The 16,504-nt window shown below is 38.7% G+C and overlaps 1 protein-coding gene across 1 annotated transcript in view; it reads left to right on the top strand.

Annotated features, from left to right (window-relative positions):
• Positions 1-16,504, top strand: part of COL26A1 (collagen type XXVI alpha 1 chain) — a 374,834-nt gene that overhangs the window by 69,238 nt on the left and 289,092 nt on the right. Inside the window, exons 2-3 of the mRNA XM_075196742.1 lie at positions 8,709-8,831; positions 14,387-14,490. Of these exons, the coding sequence (XP_075052843.1) occupies positions 8,709-8,831; positions 14,387-14,490 (227 nt within the window). The remainder of the gene's footprint in view (positions 1-8,708; positions 8,832-14,386; positions 14,491-16,504) is intronic.

Genomic DNA, 16,504 nt, shown 5'->3' with positions numbered 1-16,504 from the left:
GTGTACAGTGTAACAAGGCTGAAGGAAAGATTATTTTTATTTTATTATAAAAGTTATGACCACATAGGCGATAACCAAGCAGCGCAGCAATGAAATTACAGCCGTATCATCCTCATCATCATCATTTATTTATATAGCGCCACTAATTCCGCAGCGCTGTACAGAGAACTCACTCACACCAGTCCCATTGGGGCTTACAGTCTAAATTCCCTAACACACACACACAGACAGACTAGTGTCAATTTGTTAGCAGCCAATTAACCTACTAGTATGTTTTTGGAGTGTGGGAGGAAACCGGAGCACCCGGAGGAAACCCACGCAAACACGGGGAGAGCATACAAACTCCACACAGATAAGGCCATGGTCGGGAATTGAACTCATGACCCAGGTGCTGTAAGGCAGAAGTGCTAACCACTACGCCGCCGTGCTGCCGGATAGATAATAATGTCTCTCAAGTAGAAGCATGGGCACCAGTCGCTTGTGATAATGGGGTAAATAAGTAGAACAAAGCATTAAAAAAAAAGCCCTACCGGTGTAATATATTTTTATTGTATTATTAGGCCCTAAATTCTTTGACTATCAAAAACATCTTTATCAAACTTTAACAAATACATCAATTACTTACCTGTAATACAAGCGTTGGGCTTACTCACTTGAGTCATGAGGATCCTCATTCTTCTTGCTTTTCCTGATATATGCTCATATTGGCTAGTGCGCCTGTGCTTGCCCAGACTTGAGCTTGTGCGAGTCGTTGCACTTTTACTTGAGTGACATCAAGTGGCATTTGGGAGGCACAGTGGGGATGTGGGAGATTAGCCTACATTCCATGTACTCAGTGTAGGACAGTGGTGGCCATTTTCTTGTTGAGCACCACTTTCTTGTAAATACCTCAGTGTACATAAAGGAAATGTCCTACAACAGTACAGATCTAGATCTGATTCTCACAATCTGGGGAGAAAACTATATGTGTGCTGGAGAAGAATGGCCATTTTCTTGTAGTAGATACTGACTAGTGCTCCTGTTTGTAGCCTGAATTCACTTGCATGTGCAATCTGGCAAATGGGTGGCAAAGCAGGGATCTTGGCGAGCTTACCTTCTTAGGAGTAAGGGAAGTCTCCCAATATTCTGGGAGTCTTTTGGACATTGCAAGAGAGGAGGCAACTATGCTTCATATTCAATTATCTGTCAGAGTAATCCTGGTTTTACTGGCACATTCTTATTTTTTTATGTTAGGGACTGTGATTTACAATTGTGCAAAAGTAAAAATCCATGGCACAAGCCATTGTATGTGCCATCACACTCCTATATTTTGTCATACTTGCATACACTTTCGGAATGCAACTCTCCCGGGCTTCTAAACAAAAATACATTTGCTGTCATTGCTTGTCCTTTCTTTTTCAAATCTGTATATGCATTAGTTTATATTATAATCAAAACTTTTAAACTGGCAGCCCATGTCAAGGGTCTTCATTCCTGCAAGAGAGTGGGATTGGCCAAAGGCAGACTTATTTCCTTTCTGGTTTGCCACTCTCCCAGAACATGCTTCACTCTCTTCTGAAGTGAGTGGGGCCTTCATCAAAATAGGCAAGTTTAATTTTTTTTTATCTGAATGTATAGAAAATTAAATGGATATATTGGTCAAAATTGTGGTGTCTGGAAAAAGTTTGCACTTGCCAATGGGTGAATTTGGTCAGATAAATACACATTGAACTGCACATGTGTACCCAGTTTTAATTCCAAGTGGAAAAATCGGTTTTGTGGGATGGGATTATTTAACTAATTTGGCTGTGGTAAAGAAGACACATTTACTGTTAGCAAACCTCACAGTAGCTCTGAGAATTGACTTCATACCAAGGCTGTTTTTGGATCTACTGGAGTTCCATCTCTGTTCAGCTGCTGGAGCTACTGATCTCAACTCTCAATGCTGTTTCAACATCTGTTCAGCTGCCCATTGAAATTAATTGTGATTGCTTTTGCCATTTCTGTTTGGCTGCTGGATGCTTGGCTATCAGCATCCTGGACCTCATCAGGGTCAGTGCTGCAGAAACTGCCTACTCCATTAACCCGAGACAGGGGGTGATAAAGTATTCTTCTATTCATTGCCCTGCTCAATTTGGATCAATTGTCTAGCCAATAGACATTCGTCCACATCTCTCCATGCACCTACTCAATTTACACTCTCTCTTTCTCCTATTTATTTTCACCAAACTTCTCTCCAAACCCATCTTCTTTCTCCATAATCCTATTTCTCCTTTGCCTATTATTATTTCCCCTTCACTACTTCCCTCCTGTTTAGTCTGCACACATGAACTGTTATGTCTCCTGCACCCAACACACTCACCAGGGTACAGAAACAGAAATCAATCTCACACACAGAAATCATCCTCACGTGTCCTCTTTCTCATCCTGGTCCTTCTCATGACTGCTGGTGGCATTTCATATAACCCTGGCCCATATGCAATCCCCATCTTCTTAGGATCGTCGCTCCACCCCCAAATCTTTCCATCTACCCTGTACATCCAATTCCACCAAAATTATCCACATATCTGCACTATAATCTCTTCCCTTCTCCTGTGCACTATGGAATGCCAGATCTGGTTGTAACAAACTTGCATCCATTCATGATCTATTAATTTCTAAATCCCTCAACCCCCTTGCCATTACAGACACTTGGCTCACCTCCTCTGACCCTACATCCCCTGTAGCTGTCTTCTACGGGGGACTTTCGCTCAGCCACAATCTCATATCTGGAAACTGACAAGGTGGTAGAGTAATCATTCTACTTTCTCCAAGCTGCACCTTCCAAGTCATACCCTCTGAATCCTCACTCTCATTCTCTTCCTTTGAAGTCCACATTATTCATCAATTTTATCCTCTCCATCTTCGTGTAGTCATTTATTGCCCCCCAGGTCCAGTTTCCCAATTCCTTTACAAAGCTGCAGCCTGGCTCACTTATTTCTTATGCTTTGATCTGTCTACTCTCATACTAGGTGATTTCAACATTCCCATTAATAATATCACTGTCTCTTTTATCACTAAACGTCTTTCACTTACTTCCTCCTTTGGTCTCTCCCGGAGGACCTCATCTCCCACCCACTGTGATGGACACTCCCTTTACATAGTCTTCTCCAGCTAGTGCTCCATCTCTAGTTTCTCCAACTTAGCCTTCCCATTCTTCCACTACAACCTGCCTTTCCTTCAGCCTCACCTTATCTCATATTCTCCCCATGCACCCATATCCACACATATACAGCGACACCTAAGTACTCTTAACCCAATCAGGTTCTCATTATCATTAAAACCACAACTGTCTCCTATGACTGCATTGTTCTGCTTCTTTCTACAACAAAACATTCACTTCAGTTCTAGACAATGCAGCTCCAGCTACTACATACAGCTCAGATGTTACAAACCCCAGCCATGGCACACCAAACAGACCCGCTACCTGCAAAAGTGCTCCCGCACTGCAGAGCATCATTGGAGGAAATCTTGTTCCTATACCCATTTCCTCCACTATAAATTCATCCTTTCATCTTACAACATTGCTCTTTCAATTACCAAACAAACATACTTCAAATCTTTAATATTCACCCAGTCTTCTAACCTACATCGCCACTTGGCCATTTTCAACTCACTGCTCTGCCCATCTGCATCTCTTCAACCTACCTCCCTCACAGCCCATTATTTTGCCACCTACTTCAAAGACAAAATCAACACCATTCGATAAGATATTTCGTCATGCCAAAATCCACCCACTCCACTCACCTTCACCTACTTCATTCTAAGAAGCCATCTTTCGATTCCAGCCTTTCTCTAGCACTACCAGCATATTTCTCTTCCCCCGTTTGCCTCCAAAATACTTGAGCGATACTTAATCTTTGTAATAGAAAATTTTGGATTCCCACAGTTTACCTAGAAAATTTTGCTAGGGAATCTGAGTAATACTCAGCTCCTTGGCAATATTGGATATCTTACCGGGTCTTATCGCATCACCAGCCGCTGTATGCACCAGATCACACATGCACAGTGAAACCGGATTAAGCCCTGACTTGAACTTCCTGTTCCAGTTTCAACAAAAATTGAAAACCGTTAAAAAAATGTATAAAAATAGTAAAAACATATAAAAAGCATTTGCCATGCAAAGCTTTAGATGGGAAAAGCTGCATCTGCTCGCCTGAGGGGCCTACCACATTGATAGTTAGCCTCTTGATAGATAGGGAGAAGCCCTATCTCTGGCGAAAACACCTTTTTTTGTCAGGGAAATCATTTATCTCTCTGTAATAAATAGACCTCTTAAACTGCAGTGTTTGAAATTACACATAGGGGTATATTTACTAAACTGCGGGTTTGAAAAAGTGGAGATGTTGCCTATAGCAACCAATCAGATTCTAGCTGTCATTTTGTAGAGTGTACCAAATAAATGATAACCAGAATCTGATTGGTTGCTATAGGCAACATCTCCCACTTTTTCAAACGCGCAGTTTAGTAAATATACCTCATATTGTCCATTGCAGCTGACTTTTAAAAGTAAAATTATGGTAGAGAATTTTCTCCCAATCAATCAACAACAAAAACACATCCTACAATGACAAAAAGCTGCGGAGTGTCACATTTACCAGACCGGTGAGCTGTACTGAAAATGGATTTTTTGAGTCATGCAAAGATGGAATCATAACAACATTTATAATTAGGCACATTAGGGGAGGGACAGATACTGAGAGGTTACTCTTTCCCTGCTCTGTTCTTTTGTAATTTTCTTTCATCAACAAAGGTCATGTGATTATCGGCTTCAATTATGTTAATCTGTTCCTGGCTCATGTACAAAATAAAAGAGTGAGTTACAGGTAAGTGGAGAAGTAATCAGTAAAACAGTGAATGATAGACATGGTGGAAAGAGGAGTCTAAGCAGAAGAATCACAAGGCTAACCAATGTATAGGGTCAGACAAGTCAAGATGAAAGAACTGGGGAAAGTAGTTAGACAATTGCTGAGGATCAGAAATAGAATGACTAGTCGGCAGATTATAGGAGTAAAGTTAGAGAAACAGGACCAGCAATCGTCACGTAAACATAGTGACTGGCGCAGATCAAGCAATAGGCCGATAGTAAGACGGCTGAGGTAACTGCAGAACACTACATAAGGGAAACAGACATATCTTTCTGTTTTAATACATGTACAATATGTGTTTCCTAGGAAACTACATGCCAGTCTCTTAGATCTATAAAGCTTTAGGCTTATGAGTACTAATCTTCTTCTCTACTCTAAACTTTTATCTGAGTTAAACAGTTCAGTGTTTTCAGATGTATCAATTAAAACAGTAAAACAAGCTTTGAAATACAGTATTTTGGTGTCTTATAGAGGGTTTGAATGAGCTGATAAAGGGGAGCCGGCTTATACCATTTATAATGTTTATACCTTAGGGCCATGCATATGTTTCCCACATATATTACTTAATCTTATCTCTCTGAGCTTTTCAAGTTTTATAAACAGATGGCTCAATTTTTACTGCACATTCTCAACATTTCACATTGTATATACTGTATATCGATCATCTAACTCATTCATAAATGTCACAGTTTGTGGGAGAGTCTCCTTCATCTTTTGTTATGAGCTTTTGTCACAGCTAGCAACCAATTTACAAAGAGACATTGTCATGACAAATACAGATTGATTATCTCTGGGGTCATGAGTTTGATTCCTGACCATGGCCTTATCTGTGTGGAGTTTATATGTTCTCCCCGTGTTTGCATGGGTTTCTCCCGAATGTTCTGGTTTCCTCTCGCACATCAAAAACTTACTGGTAGGTTAATTGGCTGCTATCAAATTGACCCTAGTGTCTGTTTCTGTTTGTGCATATGTTAGGGACCTTAGATTGTAAGCTCCAATGGGGTAGAGACTGATGTGAGTGAGTTCTCTGTACAGCGCTGCGGAGTTAGTGCCTCTATATAAATACATAACTGATGATGATGATTATGGTTACAGTATTTTCTGCAAAATAGCAGTTGGTGATTTCCAGAAAACTGTAATGTAGCTAAATATAGAATTTCATGCCAGAAGTTATAGACCCACAAGCTAAAAATAGAGATAATGCATGTACATTACTTTACTTACATACTTGGCATAAATCATATGCATATTAGTCACTTTTGACATACACATTAATCAAACATCACTGGTATTTATCACATACACATTAAATGCAGCTTAATCACATACCCAAAGACACATATATTAGTTATTAAACACATTCACACACACAGAAGTCACATCCTCCAGTGCTGTGTTCCAGCGGGATACAGTGGATGTTGGTTGATTCTAGCCTTGGTTCCTTATTAAATGCCCAATTTCCAGTAGGTGTCGGGGCACATGTTATTTTCAGTCTAGCTGCTATGAGGCCCCAATCCCAAACCTTGTTGCCAGCAGCAGCCACCCAACCTCCAACAATGAAAATATCTAAAAGAGAATACAAAGTGTTACTTTATGATAAGCTAGGAAAAAGCTAGCAATGGAAGTGCAGTCAGGATCATTCTTTGAATATATGTTTTAGAACTAACCTTGCTGGACCACCCCCAGACAGCATTAGTTTTCTAACATGTCAATCAACATTACCTCTTTTCACTCATGTATTCAAGACTTCTCCCGTGCTGCCCCCCTCCATTGGAACAATCTCCCACGTGCTATCAGAACCTCCACCTATCTAAGCAGTTTCAAACGGGCATTAAAAACCCACCTTTTCTTAAATGCCTTTCAGTCAACTGCTTACCTACCCACCTGTTGACTACCTCTCCCTCTCTCCCCTTCTCCCCCCTTCCTCCTTCTCCATACGATCCTGCTGTGTTGAATTTCTCTCATCCTCACCCTTTCAGCCTCCCTTATTAACTATGCTTTGAGCTACCTGCTTTAAAGTGCTGCTTGTTTAGTGTACCTTAATGTTATACCTTGTACTGCTCTACTGTTTGTTCCTGTACAGCATGGCAGACACTTTGTGGCGCCTTACAAATAAAATTAATAATAATAATAATAATAATAATAATACAAATTGCTGCCATTTATAGGTTCTAAACAAAGAATCCACTTCTCCTCCTGTTGTGGATGTGGAGTAGTAAGCACAGCAAGGAGAGTACACGTATAAAGCAGTGCACTTAGAGGACACTGATTACTGTGCTCTTTATAGGAACAAAATTTGCAGCTACTGCAACTCACATAACAAACCTCACAGAGTGAGAACATTATGGGGATTAAGCAGGTGGCACTAATGTATACAGAAAAGCTTTGTAACACTTTCTCTGAGACAGACCTCCCCAATGTACAATATTGTAGGTGCTGCCATATCTCCTTGTATCCTCATACTGACTGACTTCATTTTCACGCTTTGTGTAGCAGCTTTTAAATGAGTAATAAATTGCACAACCTGAAAAATTGTATGGACTATATAAAGTTAAATAGCTCGGCCGTAATTTACTTAGCTTGTATCTTGCATAAATAATGGTCAACAGCATAGAGACCTTCATGTTATATATGCCATATTCCCACCATTTGTGACATTATCCCCCCCCCCCCCTGCATATTTACTATTTGCTGCTGTGAACAATTCATCATTAAGTTTGCTTAATGAATATTTACTTTGCAATGTTTATTTAGCAAGATTATGTCACTGTGTGATTTGGAATAATAGTTATCACTGCTTGCAGTTATGGCAGGAAATGCTAAGCAAAAAATATGCAAAAATGATCGGAGAATAAGGTGTCAGCTGGTTGTGGTATGTCCCAGTGTGTATGGAGCTCACTAATACTCCTCATCTATGATGTGATATTGCTGCCAATAGTGGACACATGTGTTGCAGCAAATGTAGACACAAAGGGCCTGATTCATGTTCGGACATACGTTCATTTGCGCAGCATATCTTGCATGAAATAGTTCTGCACATACCCAGAAGTGGACATAACGTCAATTGCATGCAAATCATCTCCACAAGCAACTGACACTTAGAACTCTCTATGAATTGTGAGGCAGAATGGTGTGAGGTAAGGAGAGAACTAACGTAGGCCATGTACAGTAAGGGTGTTCCAATGCAGATACAGCTGATGCCAGTCCTGTTTTTGTCATCAGTACACTTGGTTTCACCAGTATCATTTGCACCCACTACAGGGCAGGTGTAAATGCCAATTGATAGTGATGACTGAGACAGCGTAGTCTCTGATATAAAAGTACACGTATGCGCTCCACTGGCTATCACAGGACTGTGCAACTAAGATATACTATTAAAATGCATTGAATGTACAGTATGCATGGAAATTATCTTTATTTGTGTAATTAATGTAAAGAAATTTTTTTAAGAAAATATTTGAAAATAAATTGCATTTGAATATGGCCAAAACTACACCCAAGATGCATGCTCTTATAAAAACACAACCTACATACAACTGTCCTGATTTGGATTAGACAGTTGCAATTTGGGCTGGCCGGTACTGATTTAGTTCCTAATTGAGGGGACTGTACTGCCGTACCGATAATCTGGACTTTGGTCCCTACAGTAGGATAGTTGGGAGGTACATTCTACTAACAGATTCCCCTTCAATGTCGCTCTTAACCAGCAGCAGATGCGTTCATGTGATGTGATCTCAGAAGTGTAGGAAAATTAAAATCAAACTTGTTTTTGTCCTAAAAGCCCAATAAATATTCATGAGTTTTTTTTCTTCTCTTTAACAGAAACTGGTGTCAATTCACAGTAACAAAAACAGTTACCTGCCAAGTACAAAATGGATCTGAGACCGTGGTTCAGAGAGTATATCAGAGTTGCAGATGGCCAGGACCCTGTACAAATCTTGTGAGGTATGGTAAGCGTATTTGAAAAATAAGTACTTCCTCCAAAAATTTAAATTTTAGTGGTTGGCTGGATTTTTACTTGTTGGATACTAGATTCACAATTTGTAAAAAATAAATTAAGAATACTTCACATTGTACCTGTGTACTGTAATGTTCATCTTGTCGCTACCAATAAATATTGTCCAATGCGATTATTGTGGTTCCAAAGCACAAAGAGATTTAATAGCAAAAGATAGCAGGATTACAGCAAGCCATGATGACGCATAAAATGTATAGCATTTTACAGGAAAGTATAAACCGAATACATAACATTATGCAAGCGCGTCCCCTGGGCCCAGGTCCTCATTCAGTCTTGTAGTCTGCAGTCAGAAAGAGAGAGATTTGCTTATATTAAGTCTGAGTTAACAAAAACAGTGATGATGTCACAATGTACACAAAGATAAACTAAGGTCCTTCTTCATTGGTTCAGGGGTCAGTCCAGTACAAAGCAGATCATAGGTCAGTTCAAAGGATTCCTCTGATAAGGTGGGGGGCAGCTCACTCCAACAGCTGAGCACATGTTGTGCCTGAAGGAACCAACCTAATCCAGTTTAAACCAATCAATAAACAAAGTGCTTTTGAGTATTAATCTCATACAATTCATAACTTGCAATTGCAATATGCAATCTTTTCGCTATTGACACTGAATTTCAGCTGGTAAAATATAGATTAATATGAGACCAAACACCACACATTTCTGTGGACCTGAACCATAGTGACCTTTAATGCAAGTTTTTCTTTGCATAAATGACCTTTAAGTTTTACTAATAAACTGATGTGAGTTGCAACTTTAATAAATGTGTACTATTTACAAGTGTAAGTGTGACTGTAAGTGTGTGTGTGTTATTAATCTGTGCGATTGCGTAACTACACGTGGTGTATTAATCGCAATCACACGGAAAACCAATATTAGTTCATTTAGCCGACTTCATCCAATTATTTGACTTCCACAGTACACAGATATTTAAAGTCCAAGGGTTGTCACAAACCCCAGACAACTGTGTCCTGGTTCATTTTTAAAACTTAAATTTTATTCATTCATTTATTTATTTTTTGTTTCATATGTAGCAACATATTTGATATATTTAAACAGTTGTGTAATTTTAGTGAATAGTTGTAATAAATACAAAGTTCCTATTCTTCACTGTAACACTATGCAATGGCGCAAGCCACATTCACCCTGTTCAGGCCTAAACCAAAATGGAGGCAGTTGAGTGCAGACCAATAACAGAACTTATGTGGTCACTCCCCCCAGGCTGCTCCCAGCTGGGAGGGGACACAAGAAAGCCCGATCTTCCTCTCGGCAGCCCTGGACATAACAAAGTCAGAAATAGCAACTAGGGGTAAAGTCACAATAAGAGCATAGTCAGGCAGACCACAGTCAGCAATCAGGAGTCCGTAACAGACAATACAAACACGCAGGTCATAGTCACAGCAAAAATATCAGACAACACTGAAGCAGGAACATCACAAGGATGGGGAAATGAAATGACCTGGTATCCAAACCACAACTGGAGAACATAATTCTTGGTCCCATATGCTTCTAGTACTATAGTACCTTTGTCTCCAGGATTGCACTCAGGTACTCAGATGCTTTGGATAAGGAACATTAGAACTACAGCAGGGCAAGCTGAGTGTGACAGGAGCAGAATAAAGAGGACAAGTCAAGGATAGCAATTATAACTGAATAAGACAGAAGATAAACAGTGGCATATAATACCATGATATACAAGACAGACACGAATGAGAGGGTGACCGAGCCTTGCATAGCATGAAACAAGGCAGATACATCATTTAAACCCCAGCATGCATTAAGTTAAGGGCTTTAGACTTCACTTTCAGCTTAATTATTCATGATTAATGACTGATGCTTTTCTTGTAAAAACTCAAAGTTGGAAGGAGGGACTATCAGGAGTCCACTCCATTCTCAATCAAATATCACACACTTATAATGGTGATACACTCCAGACATAATTAGATTTTATTAGCACATACTCAGTAAAACAGCAGCATAACCCGCTCCAGAATGTAATTTATTTGGATATATCTATTTTTCCTTGGCTACAGTCTATTAGTTGCTATGAGTTACAGCACATTTGTGCACCTTGTTATTTAATAAGCCTTAACGGTTTTAAAGGTAAAGTCCACCTGTGGTCCTTTAAAAAATTAAAGTAATCCTTTTCAGGCAGTAAAATGTGCATGTTTCTTGAGACAAATAGGACTAGTGAAAAGGTATACAGATGTGCTATCAATTAAGGAATCAGTTTGACCTTGTTTTCCAACGCTGTTCAAATTCAGTTGATTTTTAATTGTTGCCAGCCTGCGCTAGAGCTTGCTCACACTTGCATCTGCCAAGCCGCTGATGACTCTGCCAGGAGACCATCAATTTGATAACAGAATATTTTCTTGCAAACAGATGTGGCTCTTGTTATCAAGCCCATGTTTTCAGCTGTTTCCCGTCACCAGCCTTATTGTTTTTATTATGTCCGTTGCACAATAATCTGATCAGGGCCATATGCTGGAAAGTGAAGCACTAATTGTGGATACAACAAAGGAATATAAATCCAGCCAAGTAGTCAGCAGCGCTGCACATACAGTAAATAGTTAGGACTGATAGATGGTTAGTTTTACAGAATGTTGTAACATTATTGGACGTTACGATGGAGGATGCTTCTTGTTATGATTCACCAGGAAACATTAGAACAATGAAATATAACTCTGCACATGTTGCAGTAATTAGCTATAATTAGCCTTGTCTATTCATTTCTTAGTGTTGCTATATCTGTGAACTATGATTTTGAATATCAGCAGTTTTAATTACAGCAATGCCAGTCAAGCAGTGTAGCGAGCCAGAAGCCACATTCAGCAATTGAGGATTCATCTGTGCCTTTCTTTAGGCTTGGTTTGTATGACTGGAGTTTCAAACCTGTGACCTAAAAATTAGTTCCCATACCAGGTTTAATGGGTTCATATTATTTATTAATGTCAGTACCACTGTTGCCATTACTCATAGTTGCCTACTCTCCCGGAATGTCCGGGAGACTCCCGGGTTTCTGTGAGTCCTCCTGGACTTCCGGGAGAGCAGGTCAACCCCCCAATTCCCGGTTCCCCGCTAGTAATGATAGTTAAGTAGCGGAGAACTTACTTTAAAGAGCTTTGAGAAACTGCTGTTTGGTGCAATACTTTGTAATGAGTTCTTACAAACAAGTTTTGTTTTCAACATTTCAGCTGGCAGGGAACAGTGTGCATGATCACTTAATCAAGTGATGTCAATTATCTTATCTACAGCCACACTTATTCAAATCAAGATACATCCAGTGGTGCTAATTGAATTTTTGACTGGATTCAGTCTATAAATACCTGTCTTTAGGTACCAGAGAACCTATATAATGTACATATTGTAATAAATTAATTAAAGGGATTGTGTGCATACTGATTGCTGGTTCAGAGAGGATCTTTTGAAAATGAGCAAATAGCTTAGTCAAAAGTTTGATATATGCTTTTAAAAAGTACAACAGGCATTTAGCTCTAACAATGTTAGAGCCTTTGTCCTTATATTGATGTCAATGGACTATATAAAGTATTCACTGAAGCCACTACATGCTATTGAATAGTTGAATTGTAATTCCTGGCCCCTACATGTACTAGGTTTATGTTACTGTAGGTCTGGATAGATCGTACTTTTTCTCTGCCGCAGTCCCTCTACCTGAGGCTGCATCTCATGCTTCAAGACCATAGTGAAAGTAAGGGTAGAAGTAGTACCAGCTGTATTAAGGCAGTTCAAAGCCAGACCTCTAGTTCAGGCCCATAGGGCCACTGCTAGAAGTATTCAGCCCTGGGTATGAGGCAGTGCAAAGTTGTAATAGTTACTCATACACGGTGAGCACTGTGGACTTACAGTGATGGCCAAAAGTTTTGAGTATTGGTTTTCACATTGTTTGCTGCTTCATTGTTTTTAGACCTTTTTGCCAGATGTTGCTATGGTACACTGAAGTAAAATTGCAAACATTTCATAAGTGTCAAAGGCTTTTATTGACAATTACATTAAGTTTATGCAAAGAGTCAATATTTGTAGTGTTGACCCTTCTTTTGAAGACCTCTGCAATTCACCCTGGCATGCTGTCAATCAACTTCTGGGCCACATACTGAATGATGGCCGCCCATTCTTGCTTAGTCAATGCTTGGAGCTTTCTTTTTAATATGTGGGTTTTTGTTTGTCCACCTGCCTCTTGAGGATTGACCACAAGTTCTCAATGGGATTAAGGTCTAGGGAGTTTACTGGCCATGGACCCAAAATTTTGATGTTTTGATCCCCAAGCCACTTAGTTATCACTTTTGCCTTATGGCCAGGTGTTCCATAATACTGGAAAAGGCATTGTTCTTCACCAAACTGTTCATGGGTGGTAGGGAGAAGTTGCTCTTGGAGGATGTTTTGGTACCATTCTTAATTTATGTGCTCAGGTAACAATGAGCACCCTGGCGGGACCACAGGCATCCACTTTATCATCAACATATAACACAGTCATCCCTGGGCATCACAAGTCTTCCCCCAGTCTAACCACATATAGTTTTTGTTGGTTGATTTGCTCCGACCGGCACAATATAGCCATCTACTAACTGAGGAAGTCTCACAATTCTTAAGCTAGTGATCGGAGCAGCTCCTTGGGTTTCTCCATTTAGCTGGGTGAGTGACAGTAGCTCCTTTATTGGACATACTAACTTTTCTGTCGGAGCCTAAATGAACCATCTGATGATGTTTAAGAGTTGTGAAAACATAACATGGATGTACCTGACACACCAGATGCAACACAAGCAAGTAATAGAATTATTCATGAGATTGCATTTCAAGCAGACTCATCCTTTGTTTTTATAATGCTTTGTACCTTTCTCTCTCCACATCTACTGCCAAGTCTCAGCCTCCCTATACAGGTGAGCACCGGGACTTGGTGTTACACAGTCATTAACATCTCGAAGCTACAGCATCTACTCTTCCCTAAATGCCACCCCTGTGGTTATGTTAGCGTGGTTAGCATAGTATTATATTAGTTTAGTTTTGTTTTCATTTACCATTAAAATACATAGGACTGCGTGCTGAGTACTTTTATACAAAATCTTAGAACTACAAAGGCTGAGTACTTTTATACAGGGCACAAACATTAGAGATGACTTGCAGGGGTGCAGGGTAACCGTTTTATGCAGGGAACAGAACTTCAAAATAACTTGCAGGGGTGCAGGGTGAGTGCTTTTATACAAGGCATAGAAATTAGAGATGACTTGCAGGGGTGCAGGGTGAGTGCTTTTATACAAGGCACAGAACTCTGTGGTGACCATATGTTCTCATAATCTATAGAGTGTTGGGTGGTGGGGTATATATTATTTTTTATTATATCCTTTTCTAATGGAATTTTAATTTATCTCACAGATGTCCAATTACTTCTGACAGCATTAAATTCATGTCACTAGTATCATGGGACTATAACAGTGATCTAGCTTTGAAATATTTTTTATTTTTGTCTTTTTAGTTATAGGACCGTCCTGAGACCTATGTATAAAATGTCTTATCGCACAGTCACCACTATGGAATGGAGATGCTGTCCAGGCTTCACTGGAAGTAACTGTGAGGAAGGTAAGTCAATCAATTTGAATTTCAAAATGGTTTGCTTAGTCCACATTCATCGCTTCTCTCAACATACTGTATGTAAAAGTAACAAGCAAAACATTTTCAAATGTAGTGGATATAATGTATGGCCCTGCTTGTTCTATTAAAGTGTATTCACTGTCATATTAAGTATCCAGGACATGTGCTGTAATTTCAGGTAGGCTTCCAGTGTTTACCAATGAAATAAACACTAGTTGGGAGAACATTGGTTTCCACAGGTCAGCAGTAAAATTATTTGTGCCAAAATAAAGGTTCCTGGCACTAAATGTTAGTATGGATACAGTGATTCAGTCTTTTTTATTTGCTACATTTTTATGATTCTGTATAATAAAATTCAAGGCTACTTTAATTCTACATGCAGTGGAGTAACTACTACCATATGTCTCTAGCCTACAAAATAATGGTTGAGAACATCAGAGAGTGTTGCCACATTGTTAAGACCAGGAGATATACTGATTCGTTTTCTGTCCAAGTATCATGGGCACACAGCATTCCTACCAAACACTGCATGCAGAATGATGCGGCAGGCAGGTCCTATGATGTCCAATGGTGATGACACCACAAGTACTTTCTAAGAAATAAAACTGTTGGGTTTTGAGGGGGTTTACTTGGTATGAATATGGTGATTATGATTGTTTTTAAGTCCGGGCTAAAAATTGCTATTGTCTACATCTATTTATTTTAGAATGTAACTCCTACTTGCTCAATGTTCTGTCTATTTCTATGTTGAGATATAAACTATAACATTTAGAATAGACATTCATACAAATCAATTTAAATGTAGCATTCGTAAATCATAATAACTTAACTATAACATTATATATATATATATATATATATATATATATATATATGTATGTATATATATATGTATATATATATAATCATATAAGATATATTATATTTTAATAATATGTGATGAAAATGATTTATGATTAATAATTAGGTATTATATTATTAATATATTGTTATTTTAATATTCATACAAATATGATTCTAGAAATGTAAAGTGTATAATAATTTATTTAAATTCCATGGGGATATATTTAATAAACTGCAAGTTTGAAAAGTGGAGATGTTGCCTATAGCAACCATTCCGTTTCTAGCTGTCAATTTGTAGGATGTACTAAATAAATGTTAATTTGAATATGATTTTTATAGGCAACAACTCCACTTTTTCAAACCATGTTTTAGTAAATATACCCCTTAGAATCCGTTTTGTCCTTCAAACCAGTTTTAAAGCAATCGTATTGATTGTGTATTTCTTGAGAGAGATGAAGGAGGAACCAATGTTTCCGGTACTACACAGGTAAGTTCACGCTGCCCCCAATACATTTTACTTCTCGCCTTCTATTAAATTTATGTCTGAGTGGATAAATTGTATTTCTATTTTAGTATGAAGAATTATTTGCTTTTAGAGAAAAATTACAACAATAATATATAACACTATAAAGTGAATAAGAATGTAATAATATAAAGTTTAACATAACATATACAATCACAATGATGTATAACATTGCCATAATGTTTTAGGATTTAAGACATGAAATCCTATTTTAAGCTTGTGATAAGGCACAGCAAGAGGCCACTTATTGTGTTATAGGAAGACAATTCTTGCATCATTGGGGTTTATTTTATTCACTATGGATTTTTTAAAAAGAATTCCCATTGGTCTATGTTGAGAGAAGATTTTATTTTTTTTAATAAACTGGTAAAGAGGAGCTTTGGAGAGTGATTTGTTTCTTTAAACTTTATCTTTACAATATGTGTGAATTATTTACTTATTTATTCTATATATATATGTTCATTATACTCGGACCACTTGGGAGGCAAAGTTGTTATGTAGGGGGTTCACACTATGCCCCTGTTTCACATTGTGCCCTCCATGCTGCTTTTGCTCCCCTTCACCTTTCTCCCCTGTTTCACACGGTGCCCTCCATGCTGCTTTTGCTCCCCTTCACCTGTCTCCCCTATTTCACAC

Source organism: Mixophyes fleayi, chromosome 2 (assembly GCF_038048845.1).
Source record: "Mixophyes fleayi isolate aMixFle1 chromosome 2, aMixFle1.hap1, whole genome shotgun sequence".
Lineage (NCBI taxonomy): Eukaryota > Metazoa > Chordata > Amphibia > Anura > Limnodynastidae > Mixophyes > Mixophyes fleayi.
The sequence above is the reverse complement of the archived record's forward strand: the minus strand, read 5'-3'. Positions and strand labels throughout refer to the sequence as shown.